The sequence below is a fragment of the Cucumis melo genome, chromosome 7, assembly GCF_025177605.1.
Source record: "Cucumis melo cultivar AY chromosome 7, USDA_Cmelo_AY_1.0, whole genome shotgun sequence".
Classification (NCBI taxonomy): Eukaryota; Viridiplantae; Streptophyta; class Magnoliopsida; order Cucurbitales; family Cucurbitaceae; genus Cucumis; species Cucumis melo.
The window spans coordinates 17,471,299-17,490,893 of record NC_066863.1 but is presented as its reverse complement, the minus strand read 5'-3'; the positions used below and the strand labels follow the sequence as shown (position 1 = coordinate 17,490,893).

The window sequence follows — 19,595 nt, the reverse complement described above, 5'->3', positions numbered from 1 at the left end:
GTAGAAGAATATCGAAGAAGAATAAAAATCGTAGAACAACGATCAATTCAAAAGAAGAAGAAATTAAAGAAAAATGAAAGAAGAATAATGGAGAGAAAAACTAGTCTCCCACGAAATTCAAAATTGAAAGATATTTTTGTAAATTTATAAAAAATTAACCGTGGGCCTGATTGGGTCAAATAAAGTTTAACATGCTTTTACATCATGTATCTGCTCTCGTAGCTCAGTTGGTTAGAGCACCCGTTTAGTAAGCGGGAGGTCTTGAGTTCGACTCTCAACGAGCATATTAATCTTTCACATTTTCCTTTTCTTTTGTTTTGTATTACAGGTAAAATGACGCCGCGCGTCATAATATGAGTGCTGAAGGCAGCAGAAATCGTGGACTGTAATATCCACTCCCAACTTTCATAATCTTCCCTATTAATTTTCCTGGAAAAATATCAGCGAAATTTCGGATTATACTAAAAATATTTACAACCATGGATTCCCTGTAACTTTCTCAACCACTCACTTTCTTCTCTTCCAATTGTGAAATACGGTTGGTCGATTTCTCCATTTCCCCTTAACAAAATCACAAATACGATTGAGCCCTTTTCCCCCTTTTCTTTAATTTTGGTTTTGGTTCACAGTTCTTGATTCTCTTTTGAAGGAGAATTATCTGCTAGAATGCGCTCATGTCACCTTCGGAGCTCAACCACAGCCACTGTTTCCACTACTGTGATGTTCCCTCACAAGTTTTATTTCCGTTTTTCCCCAATTTTCCGGCCGAGGGTACTTGGTCACTCCGTGAAATTCCGCCGCCTTTTTGATCGAATTAGTCCTGTACCTGTTGTTACTGCATCCATAAACTCTGTCATCGCCTCTGGAAATGTTATTGCAGTTGCTGCAGCCGCTGCCTCCGGCTCTGGATCTGTTCATGGTGCTGTCACTTCTGCAATCACGCATGTTGCTGTTACGGCGGTCGCTATTGCCTCTGGAGCTTGTCTTTCTACAAAGGTGGATTTCCTTTGGCCCAAAGTGGAGGAGCAACCAGGTCCCATTTCCTCATCCAAGTTAATTGTTGTTGCTACTATCGTTATCTTGATTCTATGTTTGGAGATTGGAACATGGTTAGAGGAGACGGGTTTTTTGGAGTAGGGTTAGTTATTGATTAAGCTTCAGACGGTTTTACTCGTCAAGTTGCTTCCAAGTTCAAAGATTCTTTGGTTGGGTTATGAGTAGACATTAGCATTTATTTGGTTATAAGAGTAGAAAATACAATTCGAAGTGACTCGATCAAACTCTCGTTTTCTTCTATGGGGAAGTATAGAGATGCCAAATTCAGGTTAATCGAGCAAATCGATTAATCAATCTGTAGAAAAGAAATCATTTTGAAGTTAGCTAGTTCATATCATATATTTTCAATATACTAGCTTAGATTTTCATTTACATGACAAATCTTATTTGGTATGAACTCAGTCCCAGTCGGAGAAGATTTTTCTTTTTTTGGACACACAGTGCTCCATTTGAATACGGAGTTGTTGCCCTCGTTGTTGTTATTATTTTTTTTGGGTCTCCATGTTTGAACTTATGGCAGTAATGACTAACGTAGAACTTTGTCCATATCTCGACTAGAAAATCTAACCTGCCACTATTTGGTATTTTTGGTTTTATATTCAGGACGCTCTTGAATTCTGTTTATGAAGTGATTCCCTTTTTGTCCTCTGTTTTCTTTACAACTGCACGTAATCTTTGTTATCTTAAATTCTTCCATTTTCTTGTTTAACATACATTACTCAATGCTTAGAGAGTTCAAAACTTCACAAAGAAATGTACACATGGTGGTAGCATGTTTTAATTGGTCTGTAACTTCTTGTCCTCTAAATAACGTGCATTGGGTCATAGTCATAGCACTTGGAAAGTTACCGAACTTTTTAATTATCCATCATCAACTAATATTACTTTTCCCTGGTTGTGCTAAAGTCGTTTCCTGCCATAAAATTTAATATCCATACAGGTTCTCTTGTATTGGATGGAGTTGACGTAACTGGATATCTTATATTTGAGGATACCAAGGTTTTTCACTTTACTCGCAGCTAGTTTGAACTTTCTCATATTCTGCTCTCAAGCTTTCCATCTATGAAGGCAGGTGCAAAAGGCTGTTGAGTTTGCAAAAAAGGCTCATCATGGACAGATGCGGAAAACTGGAGACCCTTATCTAACTCATTGCATCCACACTGGAAAAATCTTAGCCGCTTTAGTTCCACCCACTGGTAACAGGGTACATAAAAGATATCATTATTTATTATGCTCCATTTTTGTGGTTCACTATTGTATCTCAAAATTGTTATTAATTATTTCTTGAGAAAGAGAATCCAAAAGCCTAATCTTTCTGCGTATACCAAGTTTTAGAAGTTTCTGTGTGGCATTCCTTATTACTATAGTTCCTTTTGGGAGATAAAATGAATCATTTCATTTTCAGGTGCTATCAAACAAATACTGCACCGCTCCAAAATTCTTTACCACATTTCCTACAAAAAAGGGTATTTCAGAAATGACTGATCTCTTTTTTCCTATCTTCCCTGAAATAAAAATGTATCACAATTTAATTGTTAAACAATAGAAAAAGAGAAGAATAGATTTATGTGGAAAACCCTAGAACAGGGAGAAGAGACCACATTGGAGAGTCACTTTTTATTATTTTTCCACACAATGAAAGTTACAAGAGGAGATAACTTTATAGGCTGTAGTAAGCCTAATACAAAAAAGGAGATAAACTTAGGGTAAAGAAAAATACTAAAATACCCTCGAGGCTATAAACTATCAACAAAGCCCCTTATTTCTAACACTTCCCCTCAAGTTGGGGTGTAAATGTCAATCAAACCCAACTTGTTAACACATCAAGCAAAATTTGGCCTGAGTAACCCTTTGGTGAGAACATCAGCAACTTGTTGACAAGATGGAATACACGAAATACAAATGTTGTTATTGTCTAGTTTCTCTTTTATAAAGTCTCTGTTAATCTCCACACGTTTCGTTCTATCATGTTTACAAGATTATTGGCATGCTTATAGTCACTTTATTATCACAATAGAGCTTCATAGGTAAAACACTACTTAAATTTGAGGGAGTTCAATTATTTTTCCTTACTATTAAATATATGCAATGTTGGTCTTCTTATACAGGAGAAAGACCTTTTACAAACAAAGAAAGAACAAAAGCAATAAAAGATAAATATTTGAACAATAATAAGCATATAGAAATATAGAAATTCCAACACTCCCACTCAAGCTGGTTTGAAGATGTCTTCCATAGCTAACTTGTCAATCAATCTATCAAATTGATTCTTTGGAAGGCCTTTAGTTAGGACATTAACAATCTGCTCTAATGTAGGAAGATAAGGAACACAAATTGTTCCTGCTTTAATTTTCTCTTCAATAAAATGTTTATCAACCTCGATATGTTTTGTTCTATCATGTAAAACCGGATTATGGTCAATAGAAATGGCAGCTTTGTTGTCACAATAAATCCGTATAAGCGTAGTTAAGGAAATCTTCAACTCTTCAAGTATCTTTCTTATCCATATGCCCTCACAAATTCCATGAGCTAAGACTCTAAATTTTTCCTCAACACTATTTCTAGCCACCATATTCTGTTTTTTACTTCTCCAAGTAACCAAATTTCCTCCAACAAAGGAACAAAAACCAGATGTAGATCTTCTATTTGTAGCACTTCCTTCCTAATCTGCATTAGTGTAGCCTTCTACTTGGAAGTGATTATTCCTTTTGAATAGAATGCCTTTCTCAGGAGACCCTTTCAAATACCTTAAAATTCTATAAGCAACTTCAAAATGAGTCAGTCCAAGCGCATGCATAAACTGACTAACCATGCTTACAGCATATGCAATAGATTAATCTACCAAGAAGTCTTTGGTATCGTTCCCTATCCTTTATTTCTTTAGCTTTTGCTGCTAGTAGCTTCAGATTAGGTCGAATAGGAGTTTTTGCAATCCTGCAACCAAGAAGGCTTGTTTCTTCAAGTAAGTCAAGGACATACTTCCTTTTATTAACAAAAATCCCCTTCTTTGATCTTGCAAATTCCATTCCTAAGAAGTATTTCAACAATCCCAGATCCTTAATTTGAAACTCGCTAGCTAGTTTTTTCTTGAAATCATCCAAACTTGCTTCATCATCACCTGTGAGAATAAGTCTACATAAATAATTAAAATCGAGATTTTATTATTCTTCGAGTGTTTATAAAATAATGTATGATCTGCTTCATTTTGAAGAAATCCATAACTGGACAACTTTTCCAAACCGTTCAAACCAAGCTCTTGGGGATTGCTTAAGGCCATAAAGAGATTTCTTCAATTTGCAAATCTTACTGCTCGCAAGCTCCTTTTCCAAACCTGGTGGCAAGCTCATAAAGACCTCTTCCTCAAGATCACCATTTAGAAAGGTATTTTTCACGTCAAGTTGGTAAAGTGATCGATCTAAATTGACTGCAAGAGACCAAAGAACTCTAATAGAGTTAATTTTTGTAGGAGGAAAAAATGTTTCTTGATAATCAATTCCATTTGTCTAAGTGAATCCTTTAGCTACTAGTCTAGCCTTGTATTTCTCAACACTACTGTCATCATTACATTTTATAGTAAACACCCATTTACAACCCACTGGTTTCTTATTTATAGGCAACTCTACTATTTCCCAAGTTTCGTTTTGTTTTAGAGCAGTCATCTCTTCCATAACTTCTAATTTCCAATTTGGATTATCTAAAGCCCATGTATTTTCTTTGGAACAAACAAGTCATCTATCCTGGATGTATGGCTATTTGACAATTTTTTATATGATGTAAAGTTTGCATTAGGGTATTTGGTACAACTTCAAACACAGTTTCTAAGGGCAATGGGAACATCGAGGTCAGACAAAACAGACAAAGTACTTTGAATAGCTGAAGGAGTAGGAATGGAAGAAGGATTATCATATTCATTTGATTGGATCGTTGGGCCTTTTTCTGATAATGTTACCTTCTCATTCTGTCCCAAACTGGCTTAGAAACATTATTGGAGTCACTAGAATCAGTAGAATCAGAATTTCAATGTGGATAATGATAAGTTTTTTGAGAAAATCGGGCAGGGCCAAAATTAGAATGTTGAAATTCTTCTTTCGAAACACTTGAATCAGAATTCCAGCATTGTTTATGGAAGTAAAATTGATTTTCTCATCTTCACCAACTGCTGGCTTTTTTTTTTGGACATCTTCTTTGATCGGTAGTAGTCCATTCTTGCAAAATCTTGATAGATCTTTGGTGTCTTCTTTCTTTCTTGGAATTTTGAGGGTTCCCCGTAATTAGATGTGTGTCGTTTGGCAATGAGCACAAGACTCAAAGCTCCCTCTCGTGATCGACATCAACATTACCCAATTAACCCTTATTCTTCTTGCATCACTTATATTCCGTCTCTCTCACATTGCACACAAATTTTGTATATGCTCTTTCTTATTATGTAATATTCTTGCGCTGCGGACAGTTAATGGACATCCTTGTCTCATCGTCTTATTAATTTAATGTTGTTCACACTAACAGGCCGTTGACACAGTTGTGGCTGGAATTCTCCATGACATAGTTGATGATACATGTCAAAATTTGCACAGCATAGAAGAAGAATTTGGTGATGAAGTAGCCAAGTTGGTGGCTGGTGTCTCTAGGTTAAGTTACATAAACCAGGTATTATTAAAAAAATATTTAGATTAGAACCCATCATTAAATTTCTTATCCCTCCCACCCCATAGAGAAAAACTAAAAAATCATTATTAAAGTAGTTAGGTTATGCTTTTGAATATTAAGAACATGGTGTTTTTTGTTTGTGGTATTGCTCATGAGTGGGGATCTTAAATATTAGAAGGTAAGAACTTAAGATATCCTGGATGTGTGTTAAGTTGAAGCCACTAAGAATATGATAAGCGTAGAGTTTTTGAATTTATAGGAGTACAACCTGGACGACGTTTATCTTGGCTTTTCTGTTCTTCTTCAAGGTTTCTTTTACCCTGTCATGACATTGTTTTGATGTTATATCTGTGTCATGCCTCAATCTTTTCCCATAAATCGAGATATTCTTAATGCTCCTTTTGAAATATAGTCATCAATATCAATTTATACAATTGTAATCACAGTGTAGTAAAAGGCCCACTGCTCTCTACACCTATCTTAGTGAGCCGCTTGAGACATGTGCCTCAGGCTTGTGGTGTGCTCCTCTGCTCCTAGAGCTTCAAGCCTTCTATTTATTTATAAATTTTCTAATCATTAAGAAATAAATGCATGAAATATTTTAAAGCAGAAAATATGGTTGGCAAACTAAGAAAATAATGTATTGAAACTGATGAATGGGAACATCCTCTTGATAAAAGGCTAAGAGATCATGGGTTCAATCTATGGTGGTCAGCTATCTGCGATTTAATATCCTACGAATTTTCTTGACATCCAAATGTTGTAAGGTCAAACAAGTTGTCTCGTAAGATTAGGTGGAGTATGCATAAGTTGGCGGCCACACCCACAAATATTGAAAAAAGAAAAAACTAAAAACTAATTAATAATGCAAAACTTAGGGAATCAAATGACAGAACACCAGTAAGATGTGTTCTTATTCAATTGATATAAACCTCACTATTGCAGAGAAGAATTGATGAATATCAATTCTGAGATGAAAATGTAGAAATTAACTAAGAACAAGTAAAATACTACCCTCTTTGCCTATCCTCTCTCTCAAGGAAGAGTGCAGAAGAAAACTACCCACCAAACTGATCTCCCTTTCTTTCCTCCCCAACTTCCTATTTATAAATCATCTAACTGCCTACATATCTAATTACCTTTATACCCCTACCCTATACTAATCTAGGTATCTCAATCTTGCTATAATAAGGACGAAGATTCTTTGAGCCTTCTTCATTGAGGCGCTTTCATAAGTTTATGTCCTTGCTTTCCTTTGAGGCAGCCTCATCCCAAGGCCTATATCAAAGGCATATTAAGAAAAGGATGAACTTCACGAGTCTCCCATCCTGAAAAGAGAAAGAAATCTGATTTGACTGGCGCAGGGAATGGTAGATTTGCCCTTAAATCAAGGTTGAGCAATTAAGGAAGACGGAGTATTACCTGGGTCTTCAAAAACAACTTGTCCCGAGGTGTGCTTACAAATATGATCACAAAATTGACCTTTTTTTTTTCTTTTATTAATTACCAACCATTCTCAGCAATATGCCCATCAAGTTTGAGAAATAAATTTGAAGCTGGCTTGGCTCCAATAAGACCCATTGACTTCAGCCCATTGCCCAAGATAATTTTCCTTCAGCCCACAAACCAGCCGAATGTTGCTGAATCATCCTTTTCCCAAATACGTTGTTATACTTAATCCTTTGCATATCACCACCAAGTATTTAATTTTCAAACTCTTCTTCTCCCGTGGGTTAGGCCCATAATCAATAAAGCCCATAATAAGAACTCTCTCCCCTTTTTGGAACTCACCACCCACTTCATCTACAAAATGATGGGCCTCTACTATTTTATTTAGAATAAGTTGAAGCTCATTTAAAATAAGCTGAAGCTCACTTGAAATAGAAAGACCTAAGATTTAGGAGGTTTATTTCTCTTGCCCTAACCCTTTTCCTTATCACTTCCCGCCACGTCATTGACTGCATCACGTAAGCAACTTCTTCTTCCTCTTCACACGATTCACCCCTATTCGAGATCACCTTCTCGAACCACCGTAGATCGCCACTTGCCGGCGTTTTCTTTCTCCTTCACATTCAGACGGCTGTCGACGTCTTCTTTTCCCATCGCAACCAGACAACTTCCGGCGTCTTCATTCTCCATCGCAACTAGACAATTGCCGACGTCTTCTTTCTCCATCACAACCAACCATTTCCTGTTTCCTCGAGCAACAATTTTTTCTTCACTCGAGTCTTCGTTTCGGTTCTCTCCAATAATTCTTGTTGACCTTCCAGGATTGTTTCCTGTTTGATGCTAAGAAGCGTCTACAGATAGGTTCCTCCTTCACTGCTCGGAAACGAATTAACAACCTCTGCTTTAATTCCAACCAATGCTTGAATGCATTGCGTTCCTCCTTCGACCGAGACCAATCTAATGTGGTTCCATCAAACCTTATTACTGCATCGATTAATTTCTCAGAATCGGTCAATTTGCACTTTGGAAATTCCGTTCGGTCCAAAAAAAACATGAATCGAAGTTCTTGCCGCTAAACATCAATAACTCTACCTTCTTGAATTTGTTTCGATCACTCCTATCTTCTTCATTTGTTCTTCGTTCCTAGTTTCTTTCGTCGATGTATCTCCTCCTTCGACTTTGCTCTCCACCCTCGGCACTTGACTTGCCGATGCTGTGCTTATGTTAGGTTACCCACAAATAAACACTAATTTACCAACTATAATGGCAAAAAAAACAGAGACGACACTCTGTACTTATTTATTTATAATGCCAAGGATACATTCATAAGACTTAACAAGAAGAAAGAACAATAGCAAGCAGCAAAACGATAACAGTAGAAAACATACCAACTTTGCAGCCTATTCTAGGGTGACCCTCGGCTACAGCAACCGCCCTACTCAAGGTAATATCTTCCAAAATAAAACCTACCTACCCAATCCCCAAAAGGTGCTATATATAGGCCTTTCCAACATGCTCTCACCCTGGGCCCACCACGCACGATCATGTTCTTTTTATTTCCTCATCATTATTGTCATGTTGGTTTACCATTCTACCCTTCCTCTTGTATGTATGTAATATGGGAGGCCTTACAATACCCCTCGGTTCCACATTCACCTTGTCCTCAAGGTGAAAAGAAGGAAATTGTTGGTTCATTTGATAAACCGACTCCCAGGTAGCTTCACTTTTCGGTAATCCATGCCATTTGATCAGCCATTCATTCGCTCCCAATTCTTTGTTCCAACGGATACCTAGGATAGTTTTCGGCCATGGTTGTAGCTCAAAATTTTCCGTCAACGTGGGGTGCTGGTGTTGGACTACCTGCTGTGTACCCAATTTTGGTTTTAGCTGTGATATGTGAAAAACATTGTGGATTGCCGCTTCAGGGAGAAGGTCCAGCCGGTAAGCTACTGCCCCTATCTCTTCAATGATCTTGTATGGCCCATAAAACCTTGGTGCCAGCTTTTCGGATCTTTTCCTAGCCAGCGAACATTGACGATATGGTCTCAGTTTAAGATACACCTCCTCTCCCACCTTAAGCTTGAGTTCTCTTCTTTTGAGATCGGCCAATTTCTTCATCCAATTTTGAGCCAAGCACAAGTTTTCCTTTAAAGCATTAATAGCTAAATCACGCTCTTTCAACATCGATTCTACCTCATTGTTAAGGGTTTTTCTGTCTCCATAGGATAGCAAGGGAGGGGGAGTACGACCGTAGACAGCTTCAAATGGAGTAGTTTTTGTAGACGCATGGAAAGTAGTGTTGTACCATAACTCGGCCTAGGGTATGAACTGATCCCATTTATGCGGTTGCTCATTACAAAAGCATCTCAGGTATGTTTTAAGGCATTGGTTTACTCTTTCAGTTTGCCCATCAGTCTGTGGGTGAAAAGCGGTGCTTCTTTTCAATAGGGTTCCCGTAGTTGCAAACAATTCTTTCCAAAAATTACTAAGGAAGATCTTATCTCTATCAGAAATAATGGATTTTGGGATGCCATGACGCCTTACCACTTTATCAATGAAAGTTATGGCCACTTGTTTCGCCGAGAAGGGATGCTTAAGAGTGATGAAATAGGCATATTTAGTTAGGCGATCCACCACCACCATGATTACATTAACGCCCCCTGCCTTAGGTAGTCCCTCGATAAAATCCATGGTCCAATCTTCCAGAATTTTGTCTGGAATTGGTAGAGGTTGAAGAACACCAGCTGGTTTAGTGGCTTCATACTTATTTCGCTGACAAATCTCACATTGTTCGACATATTTTTTAACATCATTCTTCATACCCTGCCAATGAAGTTCCCCACTCATTCTCTTATACGTTCGTAAGAATCCTGAATGGCCTCCCAACACCGAATCATGGAAGGTGTGCAGCAGTCAAGGAATGAGGGAAGAAGTTTGTGACAAGACCAGTCTTCCTTTGTATAGTAATCTACCATTCTTCCATTCGAATTTTCCCCCAACTTCCTGTTCCTTCTTCAACTTCTCGACAATTTGTTGGAGTTCCTCATCATTTTCCACTTCTTCACTCACAGTATTCATGTCCACAATTTCAGAGGTTGTCATCTCATTGAGCTCTACCCTTGTGTCAACCCGTGAGAGAGCATCTGCCGCTTTGTTTAACAACCTTGATTGATAAAGGATTTCGAAGTCATACCCGAGGAGCTTGGTCAACCATTTCTGGAATTGTGGCTGTACTTCTCTCTGTTCTAGCAAAAATTTCAAAGCCTTCTGGTCAGACATGATGGTGAATTTCCTTCCCAACAAGTAGTGACGCCACTTTTGTACGGATAACACCACAGCCATCAATTCCCTTTCATAAATGGACTTCGCCTGAGCTCTCTGCGACAACTTCTGACTAAAGAAAGCTATGGGATGTCCTCTTTGAGATAACACTGCTCCCAATCCGCTGTCTGATGCATCTGTTTCTATGGTGAAAGGTAGAGTCCAGTCCGGTAATGCTAATACGGGTATAGTGGTCATGGCTACCTTTAGTTTCACGAATGCTGTTTCGGCTTCTTCTTCCCATTTAAATGCATTTTTCTGTAAGAGCTTAGTGAGGGTCGTCGCAATGTTACTGTAACCTTTAACAAACCTTCGGTAATAGTCTGTCAACCCCAAGAACCTTCTTAATTCTGATACATCTGAAGGTCTTGACCAACTGACCATGTTTCTAATCTTTTCTTCATCTGCTTCCACCCCTTTCTTTGATATCTGGTGCCCCAAGTATTGAATTTTAGAGTGGGTAAAGACACATTTCTTCTGATTTGCGTAGAGTTGATTATCCCTTAGCACAGTGAAAACCATCCCTAGGTGTTTCTCATGCTCACTTATGTCATTGCTGTACACTAAGATATCATCAAAGAATACCAAAACACAACGTCTAAGGAAGGGTTTAAAAACCTGGTTCATCAATGATTTGAAGGTTGCTGGGGCATTCGTTAGACCGAACGGCATCACCAAAAATTCATAGTGGCCATCATGTGTGCGGAAAGCTGTTTTTTCTATATCCTCCTTCATTCTAATTTGGTGATATCCCGATTTGAGATCCAACTTCGAGAAAACAGCTGCTCCATGTAGTTCATCTAATAATTCTTCGATTACTGGGATTGGGAATTTGTCAGAGACTGTGGCTTGATTCAATTTCCGGTAGTCTACGCAAAATCGCCATCCTCCATCTTTTTTCTTAACCAATAGAACAGGGCTTGAATAGGGGCTATGGCTAGGCCGAATGATTCCATCTTGTAGCATTTCAGCTACTAAGTTTTCGATTTCTTCCTTCTGGACATGTCCATACTTATATGGTCTTACATTGATAGGTCTTTGGTCGGGCATTGTCAAGATACGGTGATCGATTTCTCTTTTGGGAGGGAGACCTTTGGGGGTTGCAAATATATTCGCATCTTGTTGTAATAAAACCTGATCATAGGTATGTCGGCTTCATCTCCTTTCATTTCCTTATTTGTCTCATAATCTTCCTCGGCTGATATCTCCATGTTCGTCCACTCCAACAGAAACCCTTGGTCATCATCTTGCCATGTTTTTGCTAACGTTTTTAACGAACATTCAACTTTAATGAGGGAGGGATCTCCCTTAAGAACAATCTGTCTGCCTCCATTCCAAAAAATCATCGTCAAGGAAGGCCAATGGATCCTCATGGTTCCTGTTGTGTCTAACCACTGCATTCCTAACACTGCATCGACTGTTCCCAGCTCTACTGCTAGAAAATCTGCTATGATAGTGATCTCCTTGAGTTTCAGTTCTACTCTTCTGCATACCCCTTTTCCTTTACAGCGAGTCCCATTCCCAATAGTATATCCGAACTGGGTATTTTGTTCCAGCCCCATTTGTAATTCTTTTGCTAAGGCCTGGTGGATAAAATTGTGGGTCGCCCCGCTATCGATCAACACCACAATCTCATTCTGTCTTACCCAACCCTTGAGCTTCATGGTTCCTTTTGAGGATAGATTGGTCATAGTCTTAAGTTCGATTTCGGTGTCTTCGGTGAGTTCTAAATTCTTTAGCTCCACCGTTCTCTCTGCCATCTCATCCTTGCTGTTTACTTCCTCAGTTTCGTCTTCTTCATTCATTATGAAGAACATTAATTCTCTTTTTTCCTTGGTTTTGCAACGATGTCCTGGAGAGTACTTGTCATTGCATCGGAAACATAGCCCTCGGTCTAACCTTGCTCTAAACTCTGCGTCAGACAATCTCTTCACAGGCGGCTCTCCTTTCTTGAAATGACCCTTAATAGGTATTTGCTTCATCTGAAAATCAGTTTTACGTGGCATTGCTTTCTCAATTTCTCCTGTCTTCCTGCCTTTAGACGACCCCCCTTCGTCCTACTCTGTCATTCCCAGCTCCATTTTAGTCAATTTTAAAGCTAAGTTTCTGTCATTTACCAGTTGTGCTTCCCTCATATACTCCTCCAAGGTTTGGGGATGCCTGCTGATGACCTCAGCTTGTAAGGAAGGCTCTAACCCCGTCACAGAAGCGTCTACCAATACACTTTCTGCCATATATGGTAACGGAGATGAATAGGTTACAAATTTTTTCACATAATCGTTGTAGGAACCATCTTGTTGGATTCTAATCAACCTTGCCCCTAAGCTCTTCTGTCCCGAATCTCTAAAGAATTCAAACATCCGGCTCTTTAGGTCCTCCCAGGACTCCACCTTTTTTCTATTATGACTCCAGCGATACCAATCAACTTCGTCTTGGCCAAAACTGACCACGGCCACTTTAACCTTCTCAGCTTCAGGTAGATTATTGATCTCAAAAAAATGCTCTGCCCTGTACACCCATGACTCTGGATTTTCTCCTAGGAACATCGGCATCTCAAGCTTCTTGTATTTGCTTCTGTCTGTCACTGCCCCATTTGTCTCAGTTATCAGCTCAGTCTCATCCAGCTTCCCTTTTAGTTTCATTACCGAGCCGTCGGATGTTGTTCCCGATTCTTCTTTCTTTTTGTAACTATGGCTTTCCTTCATCTCATCCGCCAGCCGTTCAACCGCCTTCTTCATTTCGAGCATCATTTCCTTCAGACTTAGGATTTCTTTTTCAGTTCCATCGACCTTTTCTTCCATCTGTCGCTGAGCCATTTGTCTTGTGAACACCCCCAGTTTCTAATGGCTCTGATACCAATTTGTTAGGTTACCCACAAATAAACACTAATTTACCCAACTATAATGGCAAAAAAAACAGAGACAGCACTCTGTACTTATTTATTTATAATGCCAAGGATACATTCATAAGACTTAACAAGAAAGAACAATAGCAAGCAGCAAAATGATAACGGTAGAAAACATACCAACTTTACAGCCTATTCTAGGGTAACCCTCGGCTACACCAGCCGCGCTACTCAAGGTAATATCTTCCAAAATAAAACCTACCTACCCAATCCCCAAAAGGTGCTATATATAGGCCTTTCCAACATTCTCTCACCCTGGGCCCACCATGCACGATCATGTTCTTTTTATTTCCTCATCATTGTTGTCATGTTGGTTTACCATTCTACCCTTCCTCTTGTATGTATGTAATATGGGAGGCCTTACAGCTTCCTTCACTCATTGCAATTTTTTTCTTCGCCAAGCTTTTGATGCACTGTATCTGTTGTTGTTTCTCGGCTTAATCCTCTAACCGCTCAATAATCTTCTTGCTCATCTTCGATTCCTTAATTATTTCAAGTATCGATGCTTCACCTTGCTCTACCTTATTCTCACTCATCTTTATTTGGTGGAATGAATCTTTTGTTTCTTTCGTTGTCGTAGATTTCTCCCGAATCATGCCTTCAATATATTTCATTAGCAAATCTTCTGTTTCTCTCTTTGTCGTTTCTTTCTTCTATAGTTCAACGCACTTTAAAAACAATTGTTGGTTTTCCTCGGTTTGAACCTCTATCCGCTCAATAGTCTTTGCTATGGATCCCAGAGTTGCTGTGATTGCCATTTTCCTTCGATTTTCCAAGGAATGAGTGCTCTGATACCAATTCGATAGAACACCAATAAGATGTGTTCTTATTCAATTGATATAAACCTCACTATTATGGAGAAGTATCGATGGATATCAATTTTGAGATGAAAATGCAGAAATTAACTAAAAACAAGTAAAATACTACCCTCTCTGCCTATCCTCTCTCTCAAGGAAAGAAAGCTGCCCACCAAACTGATCTCCCTTTCTTCCCTCCCCAACTTCCTATTTATAACCATCTAACTGCCTACATATCTAATTACCCTTGGACTCCTATCTTATACTGATCTAGGTATCTAACATCAAACTTGTAATAGTATCACAATTGTGAAATATTTGGTTAATAAATGAAGTGAAAGAAGAAAGATCATCTAGTTGAAGAAAAAGGTCAAGCTAACATATCATTCCTTTGACATAAACAAATACAGGACCTGAAAATTCTGGACTTAAACTCTTGCGGGAGCCTTTTTATTACCCTTTCTGGATGATCTAGCAGGAACCAATCTCAATACATTAAACATCACGGTCTTTGACAAAGGCCTGCACTGGCCATTGATGACGTGGTCTCCTCTTTTCACCCTAAAGCTTGGAGCTATCTTTGTTTGAATGTTACGAGTGTCTTTTCTCATACCTTTGATATACGTCTAAGAATGATGGTTCTCAACATCTTGGTACTGTCGCAGGAACCAGAAAGTATCCTCCCCCTAATAGATGTGCCGGTGAATGAACACTTCTGATCAATATACGTTTTTTCAATTGCGTCTCTCAGAGTCTTGAACCCCAAACTCTTCTAGAACTAATTTTTCTCTGTTTCATGGCCTCTTTCCTTTCTCCAATTTCTTCAAGCTAAGAAACACCTTGGGCTGCTTCAGAAAAGCCTTCTCCATCTGTTTTGCATGATTGGGTATTTGAGGATCCGATAGAAGCCACCTTAGAGTCTGATACAAAGGGAAAACTCTAGAGGCAGCAGAGGAATAAATGCATGAATGTCGTTTTCATTTTTTCTATTGTGCTCTTCATTAAAAGAGCTTGTGTTGTGCTTTAAGTCATGGAGGGCTGGCACTTTAGTGCACCTCTAGTTTTAAAGGACACTGTGTAACCTTATTATATACTTTCTGCAGTTGTTGCGCAGACATCGCCGAGTAAACTTGAACCCTGGTTCCTTAGGGCATGAAGAGGTATTGACTGTTAAATTGACCAAATAAGATTTGATGGAACGGTATGCATGAAAGTTTCTACAAAGATAGAGATTGTAATTTTCGCGGTCCAAATTTTGTCTTGTGCTCTAAATTACACTGTGTAAGGCTTTTGAAGCTTATAGGTAGGTTTTTTATATCTACCTACCCCCAAACTGTTTGTAATGCATATAATATTATATGGAAATATGTTTTCTTATCGTTTGCCTACTGCTTAGCACTGTCGTTAAACTTGATATTTCTTTTAGGATAGGTCTTTTCAAAACTTAGAAACTTTAACAGGATACATTTGTACATTACTTGCCATGTACTGTTTTAAGTGCAATACATTGCATTATGTGAAATGTTTATTGTGAACCTAATGAACAAGTAAAAGGTTGGGGAAAATTATTTAGTCAATGTACTCATGTCTAATTTTTTCCAGCTACTGCACACACTGTGTTAAGCTATTCTGTAAATTGAGGCTTAGCCATGAGATATTACTACCCGGAAAAGAGTGTGCTGTCAACAAGTACATTACCGTTTGACATAACATAGATGGATGGGTTGAATATTCGTCCATTGCAATGATCCTCCCATTAAGCATGCCTATAAGAGGAAGGGTAAAAAGGGGTTTTCACTCCAGACAAAAGGGTAGTTGAGGTGGCCCTAGGTCCTTACGTGTCTGGGGGACTTCTAGTATATATGTGGGTGTTATGTGCTAGGGTTATTTATCTTGAACTTTGTGTTTATGTGGATGAACGTCTGTTCAGGGTAGAGAGTACAACCCTTTTATTAGGCTGAGTTTCTAAGTGTAATTTTGTGCTGGAATATAAAACCACATATTTCCCCTATTATTCGTGTGTTCTTGTGCTTCTTTTCTTAATAGGATTCGTGAAGCCTTGTAGTGGAGTGGTATCAGAGACGGTGGACACTTAGGGGAGGTGGAGCAAGATGACACAAAAACAACTTGAGGATAGACTAACTGTGACTGAGTCTGATAATGGGGCTCTTTAGTAGGGGATACAGAGGGTGCCGATATTGGAGAAGACCGTGGAGAAAATGCACACGATGTTAGTTGACACGTACGAGGATTGGCAGAGATAGCAAGGATTGTCGAAAGTCACCTACACGAGCACGGGAAAAAGGAAAATGAGGACGGACAATGAGCCGGTAGCTGGGGAAGGAATAGAGGAGGGAGAATCTTCCCAACTCAGGGAGTTAGGAGCAGGACAAGACTGAATCGAGTTCTATAGGGCAGACAACTATTCCTAGGTACATATGTTGAACAAGCAAGAAAAGCTAAAGATCGCGATGGTGATCTTGGAAAGAAGAGGTTTGAGCTGGTTTGAAATGAGTTGTGAATTGACGGAAGTTTAAATCATGGAAAGAGCTGAAACAACGAATATACCACCGTTTCCGCTGCCGGCAGCAAGGAACCCGGTGTGCTCGATTCTTAGCCATTAAACAAGAAGGGAACATCTATCTTGGAATACCTGCAGAGATTCAAGGAGTTATTGGTGCCACTACTGGACATGGTAGAGGATGTGTTGGTGAGTATGTTCACCAATAGGGTGGACCCAACAATATGTAATGAGGTTTTTTCAATGCGTGTAGTGGGTCTGGAAGACATGATGGACACAGCCTATTTGGCAGAGGAGAAGATTGAAATGGCTTGCACAAAACAAAGCCCATATGGAAAGGGTGGGAAATCGGCCCAGAAGCCTACGGTAAGAAACTCTAAAAACGTGACCATCTGAGTGGTTAGCCTAGCCGAAAAAATTCCTTCAAGTTCGAGCACTCCCTAACTCCATCGGAGCTAGAAATAGGTGAGACCCTCATTTTCGAAGGTGGACGAATCAGAACTACAAGCCCGAAGGGACAAAGGCCTGTTTTATCGTTGTGACAAGCCCTTCAGTATAAGACACTGTTGTAAGAACAAGGAATTACGTTTCTTCATGGTAGCAAACGACTATGAAGATAACGAAATGGAAGATGTAGCAATGGGATAAGGTACGATAAATGTGTGTCTGGTAGTTGAATTGTCTTTGAACTCAGTGGTGGGACTCACTGCATGGTGAACTTTCAAGGTCAAGGGAACGGTCGAGGATCACAAGATCATCAGCATGGTTGATTATGGGGCCACACATTATTTGCTTGACGCTTGTCAAAATCCTCAACATCCCTATGGTGGAAACAATCAATTATGGGGTTATTATGGCAGGGAAGGCAGTTCATGGAGGAGGAATGTGCAAGGATGTCACGGTAAGGCTTCAAGTGATGACTATTGTGGAAGACTTCCCACCCTTAGAGCTCGGCAGCTTGGATATGGTCTTGGGTATGCAGTGGCTATGTAAACAAGGGGCAATGACAGTGGACTGGAGATAACAATGACATTCTTAGTAGGGGATGCTGAGGTATTTCTAAACGGAGACCCATCTTTGTCTTGAATGGAATTTTTGCTAGTAAAAACAGAACAACCAGAGGACTAAGGGTTTCTCATTAATTTTTGGTATATGGGAATTCTGAAGGCGCGAGAAGTGATGGTCACTGGAATTGTTGAAAATCTCTAACCAGAATTTGACCAACTACGGAAAAAATATGAAGATATTTTCAGCATGCCCAACGAATTACCCCCAATGTGCCAGATAGACTATCAGATCCAGCTAAAAGAATGGATAGACCCCATGATGGTGAGGCCCTATCGATACCCACATGCTCAAAAGAATGAGATTCGAAGACAGGTCAACGATATGATGATGACCAATATTATTCTCCCGAGCATTAACCCATTTTGCAGCCCTATGATCTTGGTCAAAAAGGATGGAAGTTGGCGTTTTTGTGTCGATTATAGAGCATTGAACAGAGCCATCATTCCAGATAAGTTTCGCATCCCTGTGATTAACGAGTTGCTTGACGAATTGCATGGAGCGTGTATTTTTTCTAAGATAGACCGCAAGTCAGGGTACCGAGTACGTGACAAAGATGTAAGGAAGACCGCATTCCGGACACATGAGGGGCACTACGGGTTCCTTGTCGTGCTGTTCGGATTAACTAACGTACCAGCTACTTTTCAAGCACCAATGAACTACGTTTTTTGGGCTTATTTACGTAAATTCTTACTAGTATTCTTTAACGACATACTTGTATACAACATTGATGTGGGAACTCATGCAGAATACCTTATCGTGGTTTTTCAATTGTTGCAGAATACAATTTGTACACAAACCAAAAGAACGGCCAATTTGTGAAAGACAAAATAGAGTATTTGGGCCATTGGGTATCAGCGAAGGGAGTTGAAGCAAATTAGGAAAAAATTCGCGCTATGGTGGAGTGGCCTTTGCCTCAATCAGTGAAGAAGTTGAGAGGATTTCTAGGGTTGGCGGGATATTACTGGCAGTTCGTAGCCAACTACGGTACTATTGTTGCCCTACTAACATGTTTGACAAAAGAGAATGGGTTTCAGTGGTTAGAAGAAGCAACAAGGGCGTCTGAAACTCTTAAGACGACCATGGTAATACTGCTGGTCTTGGCCCTCCCCTATTTCTACTTGCCTTCCAAATTGAAACGGATGCTTCAAGATCAGATTAGGGGCTATTTTGTCTCAAAATAAGAAGCCAATTGTATATTTCAGTTAGAAGCTATCGACAACAGCAACGGAGAAATCTGTGCACGAGCAGGAACTCATGGCAATTGTCCTATCAATGGAGAAAATGGCGACATTACCTATTTGGACATCGATTCATGGTATATACCGGTTAGAAAGCCCTGTGGCACATTCTTGAGCAAAGGAAGTTCCACCCAGAATGCAAAAATGGGTGGCAAAATTGATGGGGTATGACTTTGAAATTTTCTATAGAGCGGGCCCAAAGAACAGAGCTGCGGATGCTCTCTCACGTATTCTGACAGAAGCTCAATTGAACGTGATTTCAGTACCCTCTCTGGTAGATGTTAGTGTGGTTGAGAAAGAAGATTTAGGCTAATGAAAAGTTGAAAGGGATTTATGATCAAGTTGTTAGAGACCCTGATTGTATCCAACGATGAGGCATGGAAGATTATTATACTAAGGAAGGTTAGCCCTCCCAAACACCTCCAGTTTGATTCCAACGATACTCCATACTTTTCACGATTCGGTAGTGGGGGGACACTTGGGCCATTTGCCCACTTAGAAGCATACTACGGCAAAGTTATTTTCGAAAGGGATGAGCAATGACATTAAAAAGTATGTGGACCAATGCGCTATCCGCTAAAGAAACAAAGTCC

At 39.4% G+C, this 19,595-nt stretch overlaps 1 protein-coding gene, 1 long non-coding RNA gene, 1 other non-coding gene and 1 pseudogene across 6 annotated transcripts in view; 2 read left to right on the top strand and 2 right to left on the bottom strand.

Moving 5' to 3' along the window:
* Positions 1 to 212: 212 nt before the first annotated feature.
* Positions 213 to 286, top strand: TRNAT-AGU (transfer RNA threonine (anticodon AGU)). Its single transcript has one exon. It is a non-coding gene; the product is annotated as a tRNA-Thr (tRNA).
* Positions 287 to 402: 116 nt separating this feature from the next.
* Positions 403 to 19,595, top strand: part of LOC103501185 (uncharacterized) — a 33,312-nt gene continuing 14,119 nt past the window's right edge. Inside the window, exons 1-5 of one of the 4 annotated variants that reach the window (XM_008464696.3) lie at positions 403 to 1,033; positions 1,997 to 2,055; positions 2,129 to 2,260; positions 5,563 to 5,703; positions 15,279 to 15,335. In XM_008464696.3, the coding sequence (XP_008462918.2) occupies positions 667 to 1,033; positions 1,997 to 2,055; positions 2,129 to 2,260; positions 5,563 to 5,703; positions 15,279 to 15,335 (756 nt within the window). In that variant the 5' untranslated portion in view covers positions 403 to 666. Of the gene's footprint in view, positions 1,034 to 1,996; positions 2,056 to 2,124; positions 2,261 to 5,562; positions 5,704 to 15,278; positions 15,336 to 19,595 lie in introns of all 4 variants that reach the window. The other 3 variants (XM_008464698.3, XM_008464697.3, XM_051087498.1) reach the window with 3 other exon arrangements.
* On the bottom strand, positions 6,400 to 7,902 carry LOC127150205 (uncharacterized). Its single transcript, XR_007822334.1, has 2 exons — positions 7,116 to 7,902; positions 6,400 to 6,875 (listed from the first exon to the last, which is right to left on the bottom strand). It is a non-coding gene; the product is annotated as an uncharacterized LOC127150205 (long non-coding RNA).
* LOC103501184 (40S ribosomal protein S11-like) lies at positions 14,460 to 15,156 on the bottom strand (annotated as a pseudogene).